General features: G+C 37.5%; 1 protein-coding gene across 1 annotated transcript in view; it reads right to left on the bottom strand.

Moving 5' to 3' along the window:
• The window catches only part of Dnajc5b (DnaJ heat shock protein family (Hsp40) member C5 beta), a 338,000-nt gene that overhangs the window by 30,730 nt on the left and 280,641 nt on the right, over window positions 1-26,629 (bottom strand). The window contains exon 4 of the mRNA XM_004842119.3: window positions 19,221-19,348. Coding sequence (XP_004842176.1) covers window positions 19,221-19,345 — 125 coding nt within the window. The 5' untranslated portion in view covers window positions 19,346-19,348. The remainder of the gene's footprint in view (window positions 1-19,220; window positions 19,349-26,629) is intronic.

Raw genomic sequence — 26,629 nt, 5'->3', positions numbered from 1 at the left:
TTATATCCCTTTCCATCCAATTAAATTATGCCAAGGCTAAAACTGTTATAATCCCGCCTATGTAATTGCCCTTTTATTTCATTATATAAGCTTGTGTAGTCCCTCAATAAAGAGGAAGCGTTCCTGAAACCTCCCCGGAGTCGGCTGGTGACTCTGCACCTTACCCTCCCGGTCCGGGCTCCCGAACCTAGGTCTGCGAGCGGGCTTGAGGATGACAACAGCTCTCCACACTGATTTCCACAGTCTGCACTCCCACCAACAATGGAGAAGGGTTCCTTTCTCCCAACACCCTCGCCCCCATTTGTTGCCCATAACAGTCTTAAATACAGTGCTTTACAATATGTATTAGTACTTCAAAGAGCAAGTTCTTCTACATTGCTCTTCAAAAGTTCTGTCTAGTCTGGGTCCTCCACATTTCCATATAAATTTTAGTATTAGCCTATCAGTTTATATGAACACACACATCACACAGATTCATGTTGAGATTTTTATTGCAATTGCATTGACTCTATTATTTGGACAATTGACATTTGCATATGTTCACATATTTAGATCTTTTCAATGACTCTCAAAGTTTTATAATTTTTATCATTTAGATCCTGTTTCATTGAATTTATTCATAAGAGCTTAATATTTTGTGAAGTTTAAATTTTAAAAAATTATTCATTGCTGATATAAAGAATTTATATATATATATATTTTATCTTACAAACTTCTCAAGATCACTTCTTAATTTTATTATAGTTTTGTTTGGGTTTTCTGCATTTACTGATTTATAAAGTCTTCAAATAATTATTTTACTTTTCCTAATTCTTATATCAGTTACATTTTCCCTTATCTAACTACCCTGTTTAAGACCTCCAGTGTAATATCAAATGAGAATAGCTTTAGCTTCGCTCTTCTTTTACTAATTCACTTAGTAATGGAGGTTAAGTCTTATCAAATGCTTTGCTGCATCTATTAAGAAGATACATATTTTTCTTTTTTGATCTGTTAATGTGATTGATTGAGTGTTTAATGTTCAATGAAGCTTGTGCTTCTGGGATAAATTCAAGTTGATTATTATGCACTTAAAAAAATTATTGCTGGATCCAGTTTTCTAGTATGTGCATCTAACTCTATAAGTCTCCCTATACGTACTACTTTAACTGTTTCACATCTTAATAGGAAGTTCTAAATATTTTCTAATTTTAATTGTGATGTTATTTTACCCATGAATTATTTTAAATTGTATCTTCTAATCTTTATACATATTAATGGAATTTTCTAATTATTTTTAAACTTTTGTTCTCTAATTTAATTTCATTGCCATTAGACACCATATTTTTTAAGACTGACATTCTCTAAACTATGAGATAGTTCTGTCAGGCTTGATCTGGTCATGAAATGGTTAATGAACATGCTGCTTAATTCCAAGCTGCAGCAAACCACAGACCTCAACAGAACACAGCAGATGCAGGTGGTGCTGGCTTCTCCTGACACAGTCCATGCTGTCTGTAAGCGGATAAAACACAGAATGGGATGATGCAAGGAAGAGGTAAGACTATAAAGTCTAGCACAAAGTACAGCACAACATCTTCCCTGCCTTGACTGCTGCACGGACTCTGGCCACACAGGTTTACAGAGACCCCTACACGTGACAGACTTGCCAGGCCCCTCTCCCAATCCCCTACCAAAACCTGTATCTTTTGTCTGTTTGGCACTGATGGGCCTCTGGCCCTCTGTCAGCCTGCTCCCAGGTCAATAAATTCTGTGCCTCCTTGCTTTTCACTAGCCTGCTCGACTGGTCTCATCCCTCTGCCATTTGTCACAAGCTTCACTTGCACACTGGCAAACTGGCACTACCTGTGACTAGGAGCTCAGCTAGGGCTGTTGGCTGGAGGACTTTGTTTCCCTTTATGTGACTTCTCCAAGTGGCTAGATGAGGATTCTCACAACACATTGGCCTCAGATTTCTTAAGTGGTTGCTAACTTAAGCCAGCTTTCAAGAGTTGAAGCTAGTAGACCTTTTTGAGAGTTATACAAAACATCATTATTTTTAGTACATGTTTGCAGTTGTAGTAAATAATTTTTACATTCTGTGTAACATGTGATACAGGTACATAATATGTACATCTTAATTCCTTTTTGTTTCATTCCTTTTCTCCTCCCTTCCCTCCATCTCTTAATTCTCTTTATCTTTTTTTTCCTATATATGTTTTCAGTAATGCTTATATTCCTTGTGTAGAGTTGTACATGTATATAACACATCTTAATTCCTTTTTCATCTCCTTTCCTTCCCCTTCCTCCTCCTCCCTCCACCTCTTGATCCCCTTCCCCTTTGAAAAAGATATCTCTACTTCCTATTATCTATTTTTTATTTTGTTATTCATTTATACTTTGGCTTTCTCATATAACAAAAACTCTGCAATATTTAATCTTGTGTGTCTGATTTATTTCACTTAACATTATGGTCTTGAGATACATCCATTTTCCTAAAAATGACTCAAGTTTATCTTTCTTTATGGCGGCATACTACTCCATTATGTGTAAATACCACATTTTCTTCACCTATTCATGTCCTGATAGCATCACTTCTGACATGCTGTTAAAGTAAAGCAGGTAAGAAAGCCAATTTCAATTCAAGAGGACTACATGAGCACATGAGTAGCAGGTTTGTTGAGGACCACAAGTGTAATTATCAACCACAGATGGTTTGCTTCCAGCTTAACCCTTTGTCCTGAGTTGCAGCACTTTGGAGTTTCAGTAAAATTGCAAGAACGCTATCCTTTTTGGGCCACTGCCCCAGTTTTTCTCTTTTTCTTGTATTGCTATTTGAAGTCCTGCTCAACCTCTCAGCTTCTTTTCTCTCAGATCATGGCATGTCAGCAATAATTCTTTAACACAAATGCTCTTAAGATGTATATTTTCTTAAAGTTTTTCTAGTTGTTTTCATAAAGAGGGAGAAGTGGTACAAATAACCTAGACAGTGATGACCAGGAAACTACCAATTCAGAAACCCCTGATTATCATTTATGCCCATGTGATCTTTGTCTCTCTCAAGCCTTTCTACCACTGTTATATAAATGAGCCAAAGATGGGCTCTATGTATTAGCCCCAGGTTATTTCTTCACTGCAGCTGAGGCCCATTAGCTCAAAAGCCTGCCAAAGCCAAAGTCAAATTTTTACATATCCAATTACTTTAAAAATAGCCCAAACAACAGATTTTTAGCCATTTAGTGCCTTCCTGTTTTGCACACTTTGCAAGATCTCATGTTACATCTGCTGGCCGTTGATAAGATAGACTCTTGTGGTTTTGAGGCCCCAAGCTGCCAGAGCCATTTGGAGTTGTCTGACCCTGAGCCTTGCTGTGCTGCTAAATGGTATCACTTGGATGCATAGTCCTCTTTCTGACCTCCTCTCGCCTTGGAATTGCTTTGTCCTTCTTTCCTTCTGGATGGTAAGCCCCTAGTTGTGAGCCTCTGGATGACCTTATGACCTTATGACTTCCTTTCTCATGAAACCATGTCAAAGCACCATCCAGTAAGACTTGTGTGTTACTGCCTTTCTTTATCAGTTCCTAAAGCCCTCGAGTCCTCTAAATCACTTCGTACATCTGTACCCAGGATGGTGTCTTCCCTGCAAGAAGCTTTAATATGGTGTGCTGCTGACAGAAAGCTGGAAAAGGAATGTCAGGTGTGTGCTCAAGGAAGTGGGAAGCCATTGGGCCAGATTAGTGTAGAATCCATCACAAGAACAGAATAGAAAGGTCAGGGTGCCATTTGACTTCAAAGTGCAAATAGTGATGCCAAAGCCACCCCTTCTGTGTAATCATTTCTGAAACACCTGCTAACATAATGTATGATTCAAGAGCTTTGACTACCAAGACCCCATGAGGGCATGTTGAAGGGCATGCTGAAGGCCATATTACACATTCCTATGATTTCCTCACATTTGCAGATGGAATATCTGAGTAGCTCATCCTACCATTGTTAGTGTTCCTAGTTTTCTGGGATCCACAGTCACATTTGCGATTCAAGCCAGATGGCCTGAGATAACAGGAACCATAAATAATGATCTGTTTAAGAGAATTGGTCTTTCCCCTCCTACTGAACAGCATTGAGAGACAGTGCTGACCTCTAGTGGCAATTGAGATGGTGATACCATTTCATCGATTTTTTGATAAATACCCTGCCCAATTTTTACTAGCTTGTGCATGGAGTCGACTTTATGAGGCACTGTATTTGAGTGTTTTAAATATAAGAGTTAGAATACAACAATACTTGAACTTTCAAAAAGTTAAAGTACTAAATGGTGAAGTTTTGTTTTAGTTTTTTGGTCACTACAATTCTTTTGTATGGCTCATTAAGAGCCAGATATTTATTCTCCTTAACAAGGTGGATTACACTGGATATTTGTGAAAATATAGGAGATAAAATATGTGCCTGATGTTTTAAGTAGTTTTCTATGCCAGTTATAAAAATACTACTTAGTGAATGAGAACTTGAAGTTCTGACCCCAGTGGTCACTGACATATTCAGCCAGCCATTAAAATCTCCGTGTGACATATTATGATCCTTTGTCCCTTGGCTATAGCTTGCCCAGAATCTGAAGTCTGCATACAGTTCAGCATCCCTATATCTGGCTCAAGTTCCCAATGAAAGTTTGTGGGCCTCTAATTTTGCTGTTTCTTGGGGGTAGGGCTGCATTCTTGTTTTTTCAACCCTACCAATCTCTATTGAATTCTGAATATCAAGGGACAGTAAGACTGGGATGCAGGAGAAATGGTTATACAGACTTGCTGAGCTTGATACCTTGTTTCCTACTTCCAGTAGCAGCTCTTACTACTGGTTCTAGTAGAAGCTCTCAGCAAGCACTAGCTGTTTCCTGCTGGCTGCTGGCTTAAATTGCAGTGATAGTGAATTGCAGCAAAGCTCCAATAAGGTCCTGGTAATATCCAGCAGTAGTCCTCACTGGAAGCTCTTATAGGGGCTTTCAGAATCTTTGGTCTTCTAAGCTTCTGAGCACCAAAACACAGTATTACCCTCTTACATATCTTGGGTCAAATTGTCACTTAAATCTGTGACCCCCCCAAAAAACTCTTCAATTTTCAAAACTAATAGGACCCATTCTTCTAGATAAGCAGTCTTACTGCCTTGGTTTGCTTAACTTTACAATCTGAACCTCATAATCATGAGCTTGAATATAACTCAAACTATCTTATTCAATTCCTTAAACACCCGGATTTCCTTTTACATTTCCAAGAAGGTAACTCTAGCACCCACTAATTTCACTCTTGTTCCTGGACAAGAAGCAAAGCCATGTGATGGAAGCCAATAGATGCAAAAATTTCCCACCTCAGTTGTTCTTTCATGTGGATAGTAAGTTTTTTGTTTTTTGGGGTTTTTTTGCTTAACCTCAGTAAATTCTATTTCATGCTTCTTGAGACAGGTGTTCATAACCTCTACCACTTCTTGGTTCTTTTTCCTCACTCCCTCACCCTTTCTCACAACAGGTAACATCTCTTCCTATTTCAAAAGGATAAAAAGGTTGTTAGAAAGAAACTTCTTCACACATTTCCACCTCTACACTTCTTGACAATAGCACCAATCTTTCCCTGCTTCTATTTGAAGGCAAGAAGAATCTTCCCTCTTTAAGATTAATCTTGCAACTGTGTTGGTCTATCTTCTAACCTTCCTGGCTTCTGATCCATCATCAACTCCACCATCAACTGCAGTATTTTCAATAATGTCTCCACTAGCCCCTTCTTAATGAGCAAACAAGCTCAAGTAATGTTTTAAGAAGGAAAACTTTTGGGGGGCTCACTTCTCCTTCAAACTATATTGGTCTATTAATTTACTCCTTCCTCCCTTCACACCGTCAAATGATAGCTTACACAAAAAGGTCACTATCCGCAATGTCCATTCACTCTTGAACAATGGTAACCTGATTTCTATTTTCCATTCTCTCCTGAACTACTCTCCTTCCCAGGACTGACTCTCCTACACAAACTGAAATATCCACTGGCCTACTTCAAGGCCTATTTGACCTTTCTGCAAGATTTATGATCACCCTCTCTCTTCTCTGAGATTCATAGATGTCTTCTTGATTCTTCCTTTGGCTTGGTTGGGAGACTAAACAGGAAATACAGGCAAAAGATATATATGTGACCTCTGGGACCAAAATTGGCAGCGGTAGCATTTTATGTCAAGCGGCCAATGTACTAAAAAAAAAAAAAATGCGTATTCAAACGCCAAGTGAGGATAGGAAAGAACATTAAAGAACCAGGAATTCAGGTATTTGAAAGCAGAGTATACATATCAGTCACAGGCTTTTATTCATACCCTGCATACCAGAGGATGGCCACCTCTCACAAAACGAGCAAGAACAAACTAGATAATTTTACATTGCTAAAGTCTTCTATGCTTACCACTTCAGACTACAAATTAAATCAATGATTTCCAACACCTTCTGCTAAGAATCATCTGCGAAAGTGTTGCCTAATCACTTTCCTCACGGTTTACAGAGATTTCAGTCAACGGTCAGCTAGTTCCAAGGCAGAATGGCATGGAGGAAGGATATAGGTGGAGGAAAGTTGCTCACTTTGAGGCAACTAGAAAGCTGGAAAGGAAGATGTAACCTTCTGGATCATGCCTACAGCTATAATACCCCTCTAATCTAAACACTTTCCAAAGATCCCACCTATGATCTATGAAGTTTTGGGGGGACATCAAGATAAAAACTGTAACACAAATGTTTTTTCAATTCCCAAGCTATGGTCTTGCTTTTGGAGATTCTGATTCTGCAGGTCTGGGGTATCTGCATATTTGTAAAACCTACACATTTGATTCAACTATGCACCAAAGACTTTTTGATTTTATACTTTTGCTATTATTTTATTTGAAGTTTGTTTTATTTTTGCATACAGAATTCATCTTCAGACTCGTAACATTCTTGCTAACATTTGTTATTTTGTATTTTTCTTTTATCATCAATTTATTGAGCATGAAATGATAAAGGATATCTTATTGTGGTTTTGATGTGCATTTTCCTGATGACTAATGATGTTGATCTTTTGAAATGACTATTGCCCACTCACATATTTATTTGGGAAAATGCCTTTCAAATTTCTTGCCTATTTTTAAATTGAGTTTTTTGTTAAGTTGTAAATCTTTGTATATTACATGTATTACCCATATGCTTTACAAACTTTTTCTTTCACTCTGTAGCTTGTCTTTTTACTATCTGATAGTTTCCTTTGATACACATTTTTCATTTTGATAAAATCCAACTTTTCTTTTAGTTTCTTGTATTTTTTTGTCATATTTAAGAAACTCTTGCCTAATTTGAGGTCATAAAAAATTTACACCTGTGTTTCCTAAGAATTTTACAATTTTAATTCTTATGTTTTATAATTTTGACTCTTACCTTTTGATATGCTATAATTTTGTTTTAATTTATCTTAATGTTTTCCAATTTCCTTTATGATTTCTTCTTTGACTCACTGGCTATTTAGAAGAGTGTTGTTTAATTTTGACATATTTCATTCCAAATTTCATTCATGTCAAATTTCATTCCATATGGCCAGAGAACATGATAGGTAAGATTTTGATGTTTCTAAGTTTATTGATACTTTTATTTCCAGCCTAACATATGGTCTAACATGAAGAATACTCCATGTGCATTTGTGGTGTTAGGCAGAGTGCTCAATAGCTGTCTGTTATTTTCAGTTCACTATTGTGTTTTTCCAATCTTCTGTTTCCTTGATAATCTTGTCTAGTTATTCTATGTGCTATCAACATTGAGATATCAAAATCTCCAACCAATATTGTTGAACTGTCTAATTCATTCTTCAATTTCATCAGTTTTTGCTGCATGTATTTTGAGGATTCTGTTGATAGATGCATATTATTTTTTGGTACCAGGGATCGAACTCAGGACCTTGCACTTGTGAGGTAGGCAGCAGCAACACTGAGCTAAATCCCTGGGCCAGATGCTTATATTTTTAATTATTAAATCTTCTTGATAGATTGGCCCTCTTTTCCAATTATAAAATGTTCTTCTTCGTCTCTTGTAACTTCTGTCTTAAAATTTATTTATTCTGATGCTAGTATAGCCATTCCAACTCTCTTTACTATTTTCATGTCATATCTAATGTCATCCTTTTACTTTCAAAACATTGGTCTTTAATGTGTGGGAGTGTTTTTGTATATAGCATACAACTGGACCATAAATATTGCTTAGTTTTAATATTCTTGCTATTAATGGCTGATGTGGCTCTTGGGCTTGTCTTTGGTTAGCTTTGATATAAATTGGCATTAATGGTGCTAAAATTAAGAATGCATTCACTTTCTCAGAGAAGCTTTCTGTAACTTCTAGTCTAAATCAGCTATTTTTGTTATATATGATCATGGAATCATGATCTTTCCTTCAGAAACCTTAATTTGTTGGTAATTATGCACTCATTTTTGTGATCATTGATAAATTTTTCTCTTCCCCTAGACCTTAAACTAGGTGAGATTAATAACCAATGTTTGCTGGTCATTGCCTCTCTAGCCTTTAATAAATATAGTGCTTGGGACAGGAATGAAGGATGTAATGGGGCATTCACTTTCACTTAAATGACCTTTCTTCCATCCTCCATTATGCTCAAGTTCATCTATATTGCTCACCACAGCCTCCTCTGTTTTGCTTGACTTTGGATATGTATGTATGTATGAATATGAGAAAATATATATATATATATATATATATATGTCCCCTAGCTTTTCACTTTTTATTTTTTGGTACCAGGGATCAAACTTGGGTCCTTGCGCTTGTGGGGCAGGCGACAGAACCACTGAGCTAAATCCCTGGCCCAATATTCCCTAGCTTTTAAAGAGCTTCCTATATAAATGGTAAAGAGTGAAATTTAGTAACATACATATTCAAGGACAAGCAAAACAAGGAAATCTGGTGGGTAGAAAAAATGAACTCGAGTATAGGGTTCATATTAATGAATATATATATATATATTCATTCATATATATGTATATATATTCACCTTTTATAGTATAAGTATCCAATACTAAATAGATACCGAGTGAATGAACAAAAAGTTACTGATCACAATAATTCCAGTGCTCAGAAATGACAGGTTGACTCTGCATAAAGAACCAATAGAGGTTGGGTGATAAAGAGCAGTGGTAGAGGGTTTACCTAGCTTGCACAAGGCCCTGGGTTTGATCCCTAGTGCCACAAAACAAAACAAAAAATCTAAGAGGAGCAAGTGGAAGATACAGTAGGAGAGAGCTTATGCAGTCTACCTGGAAGATGACTCCTACATGGCTTCATACTTCTTTGCAGTGGAAGGTTTTAGAACTCCAGAAACAAATTAGTGCTTGATAAAGATTAATTTCAATTAATCTTGTGAGCCTGAATCACCACTCTGCTTTGTAAATGTTTACAACTCTTCTATTAGCTGTGTATTCCCCTGACATTTACACTTTATTCATAAGCAGCCTCTGTTTTTACCTGTAATTGCTAATAAAGATGGGTAAAAGCACCACAGATTGGGGTTGCCACAGAAATGACTCTTTCCTGCTTCTTGTGAAAACAGCATTTGCCTCACTTGAGTCTATTCTGAGGCAACTCATCTCTTCAATTTTCAAAGATAATTTCCAGAAATTTCCAGGTGAGACTAAATGAAACAGAAGCAAATGAGTTCCTGCTGTCCTGTGAACCAGGATATTTGATATGTCATCAACAAGGAGAGGTTAGGCTCACCCATGAGGCACAGAGACTGAGATAGTGATGTAGAAAACTAGCTCCCTCCAATTCTATTACTCTTTGAGGAGATAAGGAAGAACTAGAACTTCTTGTGATTCCTATCTCAGTGGGCTGGCATTTGGTTAGGCTCTTATAGGAAACACGCAAGGGAAAACAGCTTGCTTTGGGGCTTCTTAATTTTGTTTCTAACCTTTTAAAAAATGTATGTATTTATGTAAATATAAACTAACATTTATGTTACATGTGGGATTGTAATACATAAGATTCACATTCGCTAAACTGGCTCTGTTTTCTACAGTGTTCTTTCCTTATTCCCTACCTACTTCTCATTTGAAGGTCCCAGAGTCACACAAAATAAACTGCATCCCTCATAGATGCTACTGTCTCTCCTTTCCCATCTGTCTTTCCTCTGTTTATTGCGTGAATGAATGACTCTCCATTCAGCACAGTGACCAAACAAATCACTGGAGAGGTGGTCCTAAAGAGCTCAGAATATAAGGAAGGAGAAAACAGGAGATGAATTGATTGAGCAATTCTTCTGCATTTAGCAAATACCAGTGAGGTGCTAGGCCTGGAAGTACAATGGGAGATAAGGCAGAGTGTCCATCCTCAAGGAAATGATGGAATAAGAGAAGTAGAAAAGTAAAACAAGAATTACAATGTATGACGATTCATACCTTCGTGGGACAGGACAGCAGGCCATCGAGCATACACAAGGGACTGTGCCTTCTGAGAAAGGTGCTCTGTCAGGATCCTTTCAAGCCACCCTTCTCCTAATTCTGACTTCACTGTAATCAGTTTGGGTATGATGTTTAGGTATCTCTCTCTCTCTCTTACTTTGTGCTTAGGCACCCTTTAAAATAATTTTGAGAAACTGTATCCTCACAATATTTTCAGCCTTAATATCTAAAAAAAATTATAAGATTAAATATATGTAAAGAATGTAATTTTCACCACACCAAAAATATTTGCATGTTAAAATAAAACGTCTGAAATACTTATCTGTCTATTGATTGATTGATTGTGGTGCTGGGGATCAAATCCAGGGTCTTGTACATGTTAGGCTGGTGCTGTACCACTCAGCTACACCTTCAGACCACGTAACACTCTTCTAAATATATTCAGCGGAGCATAAATGTCACAGAATCTAAACACCCACTCCACTACACCAACTTAGGGTCACTTTGTAGCAATGCCCTGGCTGACTTTGAAGAATGCTGGTTATCTTACAAACTATATGGCTATTTATTCAACTCTTCTACTGGAACCTTTTCCCTTGTACAGACAGACGTTGGCTAAACATTGGATATTTATCATCTCATTTAATCCTTAGCAGCTCTCTGAGGTCAGTACTGTTATCTATATTTTTATGAAGAAAAATGAGGCTGAGAAAAGGGTTTTGACACCAGGTCTTTCCGTTTTATACTCCGTACTCTTGAATGCTACTTTATGCTTAGTATACAGTACAGTTGAGGGATTTAGTGCTAAAATGTCTGTGGAACACCTAAAAGAGAATGCGTAACATCCAGTACTCTCCTAACACTCCCTTACCCTACTAATTTGCTTTGTTTTTCTCCACTTAGTCTGATATACTGTATGTTTCACTCATTTTTAGTAATTAATCTTTCCCCTCTCCTGGCACAGAATATGCTTCAGGAAGCAGGGGTTTGGTCTGTTTTGTTCATTGCTATTTTCTCAGTACCTAGAACAGTGCCTAACACATTGTTGGTTCTCAGTGAATAGTATTTGTTGGAAAATGAAGAAAACTTTCTGCGATAAAGTAATTGATATTGTGGGAGACTTTAAATATACCAATGCTTGTTCCGTGCTCAGTCTTCCTGGGTTCCACTGTAACCAATGACAGTATGAGGTATGGATCAATAATTCACTGATTTTTTTCCCCCTGTACTATGGATCGAACCCAGGACCTGCACATTGAGCCATATCCCTAGACCTTTTTGAACTTTTTATTTTGAGACAAGGTCTAAGTTGCCCAGGCTGGGCTCCAACTTGTGATCATCCTGCCTTAGCCTCCCAAAGTGCTGGAACTAAAAGTGTTTGCTATCACACCCACTTATAATCCACTAATTTTGGAACAAAGGATGTTTATGTGCCAGTCCCATACCAAAAAAGAGAAAACCCAATCCACACATCCAAAGTGCTTGCTGAGCAGCAACAAAATGACAAGCTTGGTTCACTTCATTCACGTTATTAAGGTGAACACAGTCAGGTAGCCCTGTTGTAGGACTGTGGTAGACCTAGCTACATCGTTGAGTCATTGCAGCCTGGAAGTTTGAGCGTATCAGGATCTGTTGGAAAGGCCACTAGCAACAGTCTCTCAGAAAGGAATCCAAGGTATCACTAGGGCAGCCACAAGTGGGCAAGTCTAAAACCAGTGGGGCAACCTGACAGAAGGCTATGTGAACATGGGATGGGAACTGTAGAATCTTCTGAAAAAAATATATCTGAGGAAAGAAAGATCCAGGTATGATTACACTGACCCAGGAGCAAAGCTTTAACTGTCAGAGAGGATTGAGACTCTGAGCATATAGCATCATTACCTCTAGTCTCTGACTCATCCCAAGCAAGTGTCTGCATCCTAAAGAAAAAGAGGTCTAAGAGAAAAAAAATGGAAGGAGCTTTTCTACCAAATGTTGACCCTCTCTGGAATCTCTAACAGAGGGTATCACAAAGAGGAGAGAGCCATTCCTTCCACCCAGCCGCATTCCTCCCACTCACAGAGCCCAGAAGGCATAGGTGACTCCCTCCATTCTCAAGAAAATAGCTGGTGATACTTCTGGGCTTGAAGTGGTAGTCAAGGGTCTTAGAGACTAAGCATGGAATACCTGCTATGCCTACCATGTAGGTGATATACATATAGTAGCAGCAGACCAGCTGTGCCAGGTGAGTGGCAGTGGAGCTGCAACAGCAGAGGCTAGAACCCAGGGCTGGATGTAGCAGTGAATGTGGATGTATCCACTGAACAAATGGCAAATCAATCTCATCCACAGGGTAAAAGCTTGGCTTGGCAAACAATGGTGTTACTTGGGAATGAACTGGTTCCTAGGCTTAGGGACACTTTCTCAGAGACCACACCTAAGAGGACCTGTGTGGTAGAAGTTTGCTGAAAACCTAAGTTTTTGAGTTAACTTGAGAAATGCCAGATCCTGAGTATTGGGGTTATGTACAGAACAATCTTTTAGTTTCTCATTTCAACAGGTTGCCACCTCCCTAATTATCTAATGTCCTACTATTCATTAGTATCTCTTTCTCTTCCTTCACCAGCTTCTCTTGCCATCTTCCTGACTTAGAATTTTTGTTGGCTCTGAGAGACTAAATTAGATGGGAAGGCAAAATATAGCCATGCAAAGTTAGGGCAAATGAGTGAAAGATAAAGTCTTAGATATTCTAGGCTAACTCAAATGAGTCTCTTTCAGATAGCATGGTAAGGGAGTGGAAAGACTTAGGCAGTGGAAGAACAGGGCAAAATATTTGCTTATATTATGCAAGCACTCATGAAAGTGATTTAGCCTGGCAATGAGAAAATTGGATTAAATGAGCCTTAGACTTTAAGTTCCTTGGAATGATTATGCTCTGCAATGCTAAAGCCGAGTTTATTCATCAATGAAGGTCCTGGATGAGACTTATACTATGAGTTTCACTCTGTGATATGCCACTTTTGATAGGGACTGCAAATTCAGTGTCTACTAGGTAAATGGGTTTTGAATAGTAAAACCAAATGGCAGGATAATTTTAGACTTCCAAGAAGGATGGGGCCCATTTGTTTGATCATAATAGACCCTGGTATTTTCATTGTGCTTTTCCACAAAGGGATCCATATACCTTGAAAAGATGATCTCATTTCTTTTTACAAAATCTCAATGAAGCAAAACCTTCAGTACCTGATGGACTGACACAATAAAATCCTTCCTATATTCACCTTTTCCAGCTATCCTTTGAGGTAGCAGAGGACTCCAGTATATCCAGTATATATATAATGATGTACAATTGAGTTTCAGAAAATGTAAAAAAAAAAAGATGCTTTATATACTCTACAGTAAAAATTTTTTATATATAGACATGGAAGTGGAGGTAGGTCTTTGAAGCTGCTATTTATAGTAATTCTCTAAAGGAATAAAAAACTGAAGATGCTGTTATTTTCTTCCCGACTTTGTAACCCTCTTAGAGAATAGTTTTCTTTTTCTTTTCCACAGAGTTAGACACTCCCTCCCCCAGCCTTGCTCAGTGGTAGCAGGGGGCAATGGGGCAGAGGGGACTGTGATTCCAGACCTTTAAGCAGAGACAGTCGGACTTCGATAAGCCTATGACTTAGCTGTGTTTTTAATATCCTTACTCTAAGAGTTTGGGATTGGGAAATGCAAAAACTGGAAAGTGAACAGGAACCAAGATTGCTTTCCCCTTCCCACTTCTATGTACCCATCTGGGGTGATGAAGTTTTCCTTGCTGAGAAGCTCAAAGTTGATTTAAAATGACAAACTTGGGCCAGGGAATTAGCTCAGTGGTGCCGCCTCCTGCCTCGCAAGCGCAAGGTCCTGAGTTTGATCCCAGGTACCAAATGAAAACAAAAACAAATAAACAAAAAAAACCCCCAAAACCGACAACCTTGAAGGAGGGACAATCAAATATCTATTAACAGGAAATTGATTAAATCATGGGGCATGGAAACATGAAAAGAATGAGGTTAATTTCCGTGAACTGATCATTTCTAAGAGATATTAAGAATACAATGTATATAAGAGATAATACTCCCATTTATATAAGAAAATGTATGTTTAAACCATTTACATTAAATATACTTATTTAGGGCTTAACTCTACCATTTCTATTTTGCTTTGTTTTTCATTTTTTCATTTCTCTTTTCTTGTGGGTTATTTGAACATTTTTCTAGGGTTTTATTTTGATTTATTTGTAATGTTCTAGAGTATTATTTTGTATAGTCTTCTTAGTGTTTGTGTATGTGTGTGTTTGAGAGAGAGAGAAAGAGAGATTTATCATAATCTATTGGTATCAGTCAGACTTTTCTAATTTTAGTGAAGTATGGAAATATTACTCCCATTTGGATCCCTTTATCCTTCCAATCATCATACATAATTCAGAAAACTTAGACAGAGGAAGAAGTCTCTGTATTTACCCATATTTTTTCTCCAATGTTATTTCTTCCTGATGGTTTAAGATTATCATTTCTTAGGGCCGGGATTTAGCGCAGTGGTTTTGCCGCCTACTGCGCAAGCGCAAGGACCTGAGTTCGATCCCCGGTACCAAAAATATAAAAGAAAATAAGAGATTATCATTTCCTTTCTTCTGGAGAACTTCTTTAAGCCATTTTTAAAGAGGAGATTTGCTAGAGACAAATTCAGATTTCTTTTATCTCAGAACTTATTTCCCTTTAATTCCTGAAATACAGTTTTATCAGATACTGAATTTGCAGTTGACATTTCTTTTCTTTCAGCACTTGAAAAATATGTCCATATTCTTCTGGTCTCTGTTGGTTCACATGAGAAATATGCTGCCATTCAAATTATTGTCTCCCAATAGGTAATGTATTGTTTCTTTCTGGCTGCTTTCAGGATGTTTTCTTTGATTTTAGTTTTTAGAAGTTTAATCCTATTGTGTTTGACATGGATTTCTTTGGGTTTATCCTAATAAGATTCATTCAGCTTTTTGGGTCTAAATTTATATCTTTTGCAAAACTTGGGAACATTTCAGTTCTTTGAGTGGTCTTTGAATTTCAAACTTTTTCTCTACTCCATCTAGGACTCCAAAGCTGCAAGTGTTGAATCTTTCATTATTGTCCCGTAGGCTCTTGAGACTCTGTTTATTTTCAGTTTGTTTTATCCCTGTTGTTAGAGTAAGTAAATTCCATTGCTCTAACCTCAACTTCACTGATTCTGCTTTCTGTCATCTCCACTCTAGTATTAAGCTCATCCCATTAGTGTTATTTCTCAGTTTTATAAATCTATGTGTTTTTAAAACAACATTGAGATTGTCTATGTTTTCTTTTCTTCCTTTTTTAAATTTGGTACCGGGGATCGAAATTGGGACCTTCAGCTTGTGAGGCAGGCGCTGGAACCACTGAGTTAAATCCCCAGCCCTTCTATGTTTTCACTTGCTTCAAGATTTTTTGGATAATTACTTGTTGAATCTTTTAAAATATCTGTCTCATGTGTGTAGAAATCAGATGATAATCTTTCTCATTCAAGCTGTGATTTTCTTGTCTTTTTATGATGAGTGAATCTTATTGTATTAGGTATTTTGACTCTGGGTTCTAATTAAATCTTTTATTTTGATAGGGAGTCACCGTGCTCAGATTTATCAAGGCCCTAGCCTGTGTTTATGGGTGTCCAATGACAATCTAGTTTTCTGAGGCTTTATGGTACTATTTTGGTCTGCATAGTTTGTCTCCCACTTCTGAGGCACCACAGTCCTTGTTGATGGTAGCTGAGGAGCTGAAAGGGGACCCAAAGTACTTTCTCAGCCCATTGTGGCAGAATCTCCCTCCCTAATTCCCTCTATGAAGTGAAGTTGGCCAGAAGGAGAGAGGAGTTTCAAGCTAGTGAGAAAGGAAAGCACTTCCTGTGGCCCATTACTGTTGGGGCTATTTTCCCGAAGCACCTCTTGCTGTTTCTGTGAGTTTGTCTAGTGTTGTCAGGATTCATTCTTACAAATTGAAGGAAGAATAAGGCTACCTAGATGTGTTCTGTTGCTAGATTGGATGTTGGGAAAGGGGGTCCTGGGTTATCTTCTGATGTATGAGGTTGAAGAAGTCATAAGATGAACTGCTTTTGGGGACCAGGGATTTGGCTCAGTGGTTTCACTGCCTGCTGCACAAGCACAAGGACCCAAGTTCAATCCCCGGTACCAAAAACAAAACAAAAAAAAAAAAGATGAGCTGCTTCTGTATTGTGCTTTTGGTTCTGAGGTTCCTAACCAATTGACCTTCCTCTTTCTAACTTGCAACTTCTCTTTTGGTGGTCTCTTTTGTTATTTCCAAAGATTTTAATCATGCCTAGCAGGGAAGAGAAGGAAGAAACAAATCTATGCCATCTTGCCCAGATTGGAAGTTCTCTATGTATGCTCACATAAGCATAAAACCTTTTAGGTGGATACCCAAAGAATTAAGACTATTTCCCCAGAGGAAGTAACTAGAGGGATAAGAGGTAAGAGGAAGATTTTTTTTGTCAATGTCTTTATATGTTCTCATTTTTGTAAAGTAAATATAAAAATAAAATGTACAAGAAGTAGTCTTCTAACTCAACCTTGTTTCCCAGAAGACAACCAAAGATTGTAACAGAGGTCAAGCAGCTTATGGATTCAACAGTTGGTAATTTTATTAAATTTCACGGAGTTTTAATTTCACTATGTTGTCACTGCTGTGATCCAGATCCGTGAATATAAGAATAATATTCTCAGTGGATTTGAAGCTTGCTCATACATTTTGAATAACTTGTAGAATACAAATGGGCAATTTAGATAGAAGTAGATGCTTTTGGCAGCATACTAGTACCCTAATCAGCTGAAAAAATAATATTTGTGTGACATTAAAACAAAATTAATAGCAAGACACTGATTACATGAAAAGACTTTATGTTGTAATTATTAAACTTGCAAATAACTCAGCATAATTAATGACTTAATTAGGATATGACCTGAAATTTTAGCTTCCAAAATTAATAAAGGGAAATAAAAATCCCGTTTGTAAAGTGAAGTGTTTGAAGAATCACAAGGTACTGTGATACAACTTTTTTCTCCTTATTTGGGGAACATTTTTGGCAGTATTAAGCTTACAATGTAGTCGCTTTCATTCATTCTCATGCCAAAGCCCTAGCATAATAACTCAGCCTGAAGAGTCCAGGATAGTGACCTTCAGACAAGAATGTCCACCAAAAGGGAGCTGGACTTCTCCTAGCCAACCTCCTTCTGGACAGCTCTAGGGCAAAATGAAACAAAAAGACTTCTCTTTCCCTATCACTTAAGTGAAATATAAACTAGAGGATCAATATCAGAATCCACCATTTTCACAGAACTATTTGGATCCAAATTTCAATTTATACTACTGTCATTTATTCTTCAATACAAGCTTCTTGAAGCATTTCAGGTTTCAGAGTTTACCACATGGTGAAGCCCAATACAAGGCCAAAGGATTTTCCATTATGTAGTAGATAACAATGGATAATTCAGTAAATATTTGTGGGCTAGAGATTTGGAAAAAATAAACTGGGATTTCTACCTCATTTTTTAGATTAAAAAAAACTCCAAATGGACCAAAGATTTAGTGTAAAGTCAAAATTATAAATGTTGTAGGTAGAGATTAGTATTCTATGACATGATAATTGGGCAAGGCTTTTTAACTATGATAGGTAAAATAGAAGCTATAAAGAAAATGACTAACAAATTTGTCTGTTAAAAAATTTTAGATGTCCATATACTAAAAAACTAATGAATTAAAAAAAGGAACAAATCAAGATGAAATAAAAAAGTAATATTAAAATTATATTTTGATTCACCTTTTCCCTACAAGGGGCTAGCTTTATTCTTCAATAAGGAAATAATTGGAAATATCCATTATGATTTATATACAAGGATATTAAGTACAGGGAAAAATTAAAGGAACTTATATGTTAAATGATAGCTTTTAAAATGATGCAACAAATTAGAGAATAATCATAGGCTATAGCCATTAAACATCAGAATAACATCAAGATATTTTCATTATTGAGCTTATAAAAAGATAATTGGAGAATACAGATGAATTCAATTTCAATTTTAAATATCTAGACAAAAAAATGAAAGAAATAAAATATCAGTGGTAATTATTTCTAAGGTAGAATTATGAATAAATGTTACTATTTTTGTTGTTGGTAATTTGCAAATTTTCTCCAATAAACAAATTTTTTGTAACACACACATATATATGTTTTTATTCCTTGGAGCATTAAATAAAAGGTTATTTCAATTTTTCCCCAGTGTAGTTAACTTAGTATTAGATCAGATACAAAAGATTAAACTTGAGGGCTTAAACGGTATAGTTTATAAGACAATAATTATGATAAATCTTTTTTATCAAAGAAAGAAAAGAGAGAGGAAGAAAAGGAAGGAGAGAAAAGAGCCTTCTACTGTATTTAGAGATGTATCACATGGGTTAAATTACAGCTATTGGTTGTAGTTTATCTTCCCTCCCTCCCTCCCTCCCTCTCCTTTCCCTCCAGTCTCTCTGTCTAGCCTAAAATACTTGGTGCCCTTTTCTAAGATTTGGTATCACTAGATAATTCTTTTGTACAACCATTATTGTTTACTCTGAACTGCTTATGTTGCAGAGTAGGGAACATGGGGACCAAAAAAGGATTGCTTGATCTTGGCAAGTAGTTTATGCCTCTAACTGGAGCTATTTGCCAGTCACAAAATAACTACCACTAGTAGCATAGGAAATATCACTACTGAACCTCATTTTGTACCTGTAGGTTTTCTTAATCTCTTCATTTGATGCTCCCTTATGCAGACCAAGAATTTCATATAGAGCTTCTCCAGCTGTTGACATAGACCGCTGTCTTTGGTTAGGTAGGTTACATGCCATTTTCATAGGCTGTAAAACCAAAGGGAAAAGTAGCCATTAAGGTTATGCACACTGAATTCCACTTGCTAAAGGAGAAGGTTGGTCCATTTTTAATCTTTTTAAGAATGACAGTGTGAAGTATATTTGTGTGTTGCTGCAAAATAAAGGGAGAAAACTGTTAAGAGAGCCAAAGCAGAACTTCCAGTCAGGGCATCAAAGGATATAGGCAGACACACAAATGGAATATGGCTTCATCCATATGGTTAAATTGAAGAATGGTATCTCAACACCGGGCTAACTCAGAAGTGTTAAGAATCAATCCTCAAAATTTAAGCAAATTTAAGTATTTTATTTTACTTTGGATACAATTTGCATAACTTCTTCTTCTTCTTTTTTTTTAAAATATATTTTCCAAATTTAGCCATCAATTTTATTCCAACTCTATTGGTCTAGCCAGGGAGCAAGAGTTAAAAAAAAAAAAACCTCACACAAAAAACCTCTTTTTAAAAAAAATAATCAGGAAAACATTTCTGATCTCATCTGGGACTTAGATTAGAGCTTCTCTGCAGCTGTCAAGTCCCAGACTTCCCCCCTCCACCCCACATTACTCCTGGGTTCTGCTCCTGAGAGGGCTCCTCTTCCTACTATCTATTCAGAAAGGGCTGAGCTATTGGAGGTCCCCAGGAGCCATTTGCCTGCTGTATTATGGCTCTGGAGGCCTCAGAGACACAAGCACACCTAGTGGGTATTCCTAATTAGTACTCTCTTTTTTTTCTTTCTTAAATTCTTTTATTGGTACATTTTAGGTATACAATACATTTAGATTTATCTTTGGGAACTTGTAACTTTACATAATGTATCTTGGTTCTTATTTTTTTCCCATTCTCCTGCCCTCCCAGTACTATTATTGTTATTATTTATGTATTTTACTTTATTTTATTTTTTTGGTACCAGGGATTGAATTCAGGACCTTGCGCTTGCGAGGCAGGCAGTGGCACCACTGAGCTAAATCCCCAGCCCCATTTAGGGGGTATTCCTATATCTGCCATTTAACATTAATATCTTCACCTAAGTATAGGGATAATACCCCACATAAGATTATCTTAAGGTTTTAGAAATAATGCACATAATATATACAGGACATAATAAGCTCAAAGAAAAAAGGCAATTATTTTTACAGAAGGCAGCATAATGTGCCATTTAGAGCATGCACTGTCATCATACAGGTTACAGATGTGGTCAAAAGATGTGATATTTCAGTTAAATAGGAAGAATACATTCAGAAAAGCTCCTATAAAGCACGATGACTATAGTTAATCATCATGCATTGTAGTCCTGATAATTCAAGAAAGTAGATTTTAGATTTCTCTTCAAAAAAAGGGAAGTATGTGAGATAATGCATATGTTAGCTTGATTTAGCCATTCTACATGTATACTTATGTCAAAATATATTTGCAGATTATAAATATATACAATTTTATCAATTTAAATAATTAAATTGCATCAACATCATAATTAAGATTCTATAAAATGAGAGGTTACCTAGGCATTTTAACAAGTGCCTTTTGAGTCATTTTGGCCAGAAATCATTGTAGTAGATAATCTTCCAATTAGCCAATTAGTTCTCCTTTATCTGAGGAGTACATAGGTCTTCATGGCAACATAGGCTTTTTTTTTTGCAGTGCTAGTTATCAAACCCAAGATCCCACACTGAGGTACATTCCTAGTCCTTTTGAAATTTTATTTTGAGATAAGGTCCCTCCTCCTTCAGCCTCCCGAGTACAAGAATTACAGATGTGTGCCAACACCATAGCACAACACATGCTTTCCCTAAGAACTGCTTCATTTTCACATGATCTTTACTGAGTAGTCCAGGAGTGACCCAGAGCAGACAAATAAGAATTCTTTGCTAGATTATTTGTATATCAGACAAACTCTCAGATAGGGAAGCTGTAAAATGTGAAATCTAGGTATTATTGGCTTCTCTGAAATGAAACAAATTGAAATTACCTGCAGAAGAGGAGCAGTGGCAAGAGTTAGATGGAGCCCGTGAGCCTCAGTGAAGCTCAGTCTTCTGACTCCAGTTGTTCCCAGGTCTAGTTGCAACTGTTCCCTCCAACAATATGCCAGTTGATCCTTTCCTGTATTGTGCTAGAAAAATTCCTCTCTATACACAGGTTTACACGTTTTTCTTTTGATTCTGTGTTAACTAGGTTGTGGTCACTGTCAACCATGAGTCCTAAGTGCCACATACCCTTCTCAATTAAACATCTGGTAGTTTCCTGAGCACCTCTTACCGGGATACTACATTGTGGATTTTTTTCTTAAATCTCTGTATCTATTCTTTCTTTGAACTGTTACCCTTTTTTTTTGGTACCAGAGATCAAACTCGGGTCCTTGCGCTTGCGAGGCAGGCGGCAGAACCACTGAGCTAAATCCCCGGCCCCTTCTTTCTTTGAACTGAATGTAGCTTCCAGGTGCTTAAAAAAGAATACTTTGGAAAAATAAGCAAGATATACTAAGATATTCAAACCAAACAGATCCAGCTGTATTGTGTAGGCATTACTAATAGAAAAAGAGGAACATTAATCAATCTGGGTTAAAAAAAAGTATGTGGAGAATAATTCAAGAGATGAAGGAGGGAAAAAGTACAGTAAATAGTTACCTTTGTTTCAGTGACTTTTTCCCCCATATTTTCAACATCTAAAAGAAATAGCTTCAATTTGAATATAAAAATAATTCATTGTTCATCATCTGTCTCATGAAGTAAGAGAGATGCCATAACTCCCATAAATTGATAGTCCTAGAATACATTTTAACAAAGCACAGAGATGCACAGTTTCCATGATTATGGGTATTGCACTCCCTGACCAGCTATAACTCTTTCCTTCTCAGATAATGCTGTCACTAATCTAGGAAAAAGATGTACAAGTTACTGAAAAAAATCTGCCAAACATTATAATACTTACAAAAGATAATTCAAAGACTGCTGTGGGCCAGGCCTTTGGGGAGGTTGCAAAATAATATTTGCTATAAAAGAATAAAGCAATTATGAAACTAGTGTTTGGGGTTAGGGAAGTACCAAGTATAGAGGTCAAACAAAACAAGAAGGAATGGTCTGGAGGATGAGGATTCTGCTTGGGAATTGTGCCACTGGAGGTCTAGCACTGTGCCTGGCACATATTAGGTCCTTGGTAAGTATCTATTGGGTGACTCAAGAACAAATGCTAAACTTGTGTGGGAATCCAAGTGACAGAATCACAGAAAAAAGTGAAGCCTGAGCTGCTAATAATACTGCCACTTGTTTCCATAGAACTTGGTACATATTTTTCTATTATAGCCCTTATATTCAAGCCTAACTTTGGATCCATATGGACTTGGTGAACAGTGACCCTCTCAGCTATCTACTTAGATGCTGCTACCCTCTAGTCCCAGGCCTGATGAAAGACTATCCCATCAGGTTTCCCAGTGTTATTTCTGAAAGCATTTGCAATATTCGTGGGGATTCTCAGAAATGTTTAGACATTGGAGGCTTCAGAGTCACAATGTAAGAAAGGCTTAGCACCCCAAAGGGGCAATAAGGTAGAGGGCAGTTTAAGAATATCTACATATACTTTGGTGGGATTAAGAAAACATCAGTGTTCTAAATAGAAGATGGGGGTGAGGTGGACTAATGCTAACGAAGATGATGGGGTAAAGGATAGACACTCAAGCTAGCCCCTCTCTGCAAGTCTCCCTTATCTTTGGCACATCTCTAGGAGAATTTTGCAGGGAGTGGGAACTTGTAGTTGTACAGCTGAGATCTACCAGCAGAGCCACATTTATTCCCACAGCTGTGGGCTTAGAAACAAGAGGAATATTATCCTCAACAAAACTTCATCGTTTGGTCCCATGACTCTTTCACCATCATACTCTGGCTCCTTAGTGGCTGCAACTCTGTAAGACCTGAGGAACCTGTTAACTGTATACAAGATATGATTGAAAAATGTGGTAAATGTTTAAATTTTTAAAAATTATTACAGTAAAAGACACATTGTCACTAATATTCCTTGCTTTTAATACATTTATCCTGTCACTTTTGCCATTTCTGAAGCAGTTATGGAAGTCCTTTACTTCTGAGTTCTTTTTAGTTGTGCTGTCATGGATATCTCAATATCCTGAATTAATTCAGAAAATTTACCTTTCATGGTCATTTTGACTTTGGGAAGAGCTGGAAGTCACACAGTGCCAAATCCTGTGAATACAGTTGATGAGGACACTCTGCAATATTTTTATGAGCCTGCCTTTCAGCTGGATAGCAGCAGTATTCACAGTATTTTTGATTATACCACGGAAAGACATGAAAGAAAACTTTCAGAATTGCTTCAGAAAGTGGCTAGAATGATAGAAGTGTGTTTACAGCAAGGGGGAGTATTTTGAGGGGAGATGATTGCAATGTGTCTTAATAAATTTTAAAGTTTAAACATGTTCACTATATATTTTGATCACACCTCATAAATGTCACTGACAGTTATTATTTTTGCATTGTCATTCAAAAGAGTGCTTAGGTATGGACACGAATAGAAAACAAATTCAGAGGTAAATACTGGCTGGGCCATTTAAACACTGCTGAGGGTGAAAAGAGCCTAAAGATTCGAGTTCCATTGGCTAGGCAGTTCTGCCTGACAGAAACCCATCCAGTTATTTCATCTTGATGTTCTTAAACATTTGACCCATCTAACTCCAGGCTCATCAACCCACCTTATAATTACGACTTGGCATCCTATGTAGATCTTCACTGAGGAAGAGAATAGACTGACCATATGCATTTGGTTCTTTGCACTGGCCCACATGACAATTATGTCTCATTGGGTGAATAAATTGGTATTTAGATGATTTGCCTTTTCCTGAGGTCTGCCCACAAGGAGGGCATAGATTGGTTATGTTGACACAAGTAATCTGATCCCCAGGATAACCATTTCCCTTCACAAAATGTATAAACAAAATATACAAACAAAAATATAAATAAAACATGATTATTTGAAGTCTGGCCTTCAGCAATGTCTGCTCTCTGAGCCCTGCCCAAGTCAGCTGGTTGAGCCTACCACGCAGAACCCCAGACAGTCTTTTTTGTTTTAATCACGATAAGTTCAGGATATGATGATTAATGGCACCTTATGAAGCATCTTAGAAAACAACTAGTTGGTAACCCGTAAGTGGCAACAAGCATGTGCTCCTATGCATCGCTGTCCCATTGTATAATCAGGATATTGAGTCCAATGGAAGTAAGATAACTTTCCTAGGTTGACACAAGTGAGCCTATAATTCAGATCTATCAAATTCTAAAGTCTATGTTTTTGCTAGTGTGCCATCTTTTGAAATATTTGATATTTGAAGATCCCTTACAATTAACAAATAATTTTCACACCTACTATTTCATTTATCCCTTGCAAGTACTCTGAATAGCGACAACACTCAACCAGTGCAACCTGTATCTTCTGTATCTGACCCCAGCTCAAAAGAGACAGAGACCAAGGGAAAGTGCAATGGGATCTAAGGTCTGCAATGTTACTTCCCTCAGGGCAGCCACTAATTCTGTATGTAGACTAAGGGGGAGTTCCCAAAGAAGAATTAGAAAACAAGTTATACAACCATTTAGGAACTCCTGTTGGGGGCCTAGTTTGTAAGCCAGATAAGGATGAATATGAGTCAAAACTACTTGAGGCAACTCTGATTGGCCCTGGCTACTCCCAGAGTTATGGTAACTACATCACCCATAGTCCTGCATTCTTCTGGCCTTTGTTAAACTTGCTCCTGTTTCCTATGGAAAAAACAAAATGAAACATGCTTCCCTCTCCATTCCAAAACTCCTGGTTCTTACTTATTTTTCTGTTGACTAGGAGGTGATGGGAATGGGATGCATTAGACATGGCATTGGGCATCATTTTTACTAGGTACACCAATACTTGTGAGCAAAGCAGCTTCACCATAAACATTCACACTTCTCTCAGGGAAAATATTTGAGGTTCCTAGAGGTTTGGGCGCCTGCATCTGGTCTAGTATCCTTTCTACTTAGGACAAAGGTAGCCCAGGGAGCCTGTCAAAGCCATTTAGTACCCTCTGTAAATTTTTTTCCAAGTCTGCCTCCTTAAAATTTATCAAAGGTAGTGAACAAGGGAGATGGGTGTAGTAGGGGATTACAGTAAGCCCTTCCAGAGAACAATCCTGGAAGCAGTGTGGGTTTCATGTGTTCCTGCTATAGGCCCATGCTTTTCTATACTGCTTTTTCTAATGGGGAAAAAAGGAAGGCAGATTCCACTTCTCAGTTTCATACATAGAAACTAATACTCACAAAGAGACAGTAACAGGTTTTTGGTTTGTTCTTTTCCAAGTTATTACGTCATTTAGAAATCTAACAACATTATAATTTATTTCTGTGAAATTCAGTAGCTGACTATTGCTTTTAAGTGTGGACTGATCGTTATTTGCAATGGGTGGCTTGAAAAGTTTACATTTTAAAAGTCTGCATTATATTGGATCATAAGAAATTAGTCAATGTAATTACTAGTTAACTGATTCCATAGATTGAAACACAAAAGACAAGAATCTAGGCCGCTGTTCACCACTCTCAGCCCAGAGGTAGGGGCTTCTGGGCCGCCATTCCACTGCTCCCAGGCCAGAGGAAGGGGCTTCAGGCCACCATTCCACCACTCCCAGCCCAGAAGAAGGGGCTTCTGGGCCACCATTCCATTGCTCCCAGCCCAGAGGAATGAGCTTCTGGGCCGCTGTTCCACTGCTCCCAGCTCAGATGAGGTGAGCTGTGTGGGTGCCAACAGCACCCCTACCCCCATTCAAAATGAGAAGACATGTAAACAAGTCTCAAAACCAGACTTCCAGATCACTTACAGAAACCCCAAAGGGAAACAAAGTGGAACACTCTGATACTCAACTACCTGGACTCCCTGAACTGGCAACAAAAGAGGATCTGGAAAAAATGAAATCAGAAAAAAATTTCTCAGATAACAGCAGAGATTGTGCTCATAGTGCAAGACAGGATTAATAAATCTAGAGAGGAGCTGAGGAACATGATGGAATCCCAACATAGGAAACAAATGGAATCCATAAAACAGATGCAAAGAGATTTCGAGATCAAAAACTCCATTGAAAGTCTATGCAGCAGAATGAGCCAATGTGAGGACAGAATTTCAGATATAGAAGATAAGATTGCAATTAGTGACCAGGAAAAGAAAAATTGCTTCAGAATTGTAAGGGACCACAAGAAATCAATCCAGCAGCTGCTAGACGATGCAAAGAAGAAAAGCATAAGACTGA

The sequence above is a fragment of the Heterocephalus glaber genome, unplaced genomic scaffold, assembly GCF_053883595.1.
Source record: "Heterocephalus glaber isolate CG9 unplaced genomic scaffold, H.glaber_assembly_v1.0 deba00001553, whole genome shotgun sequence".
NCBI lineage: Eukaryota > Metazoa > Chordata > Mammalia > Rodentia > Bathyergidae > Heterocephalus > Heterocephalus glaber.
Note: the sequence above shows the minus strand (reverse complement) of the source record. Positions and strands in the feature narration are given on the sequence as shown.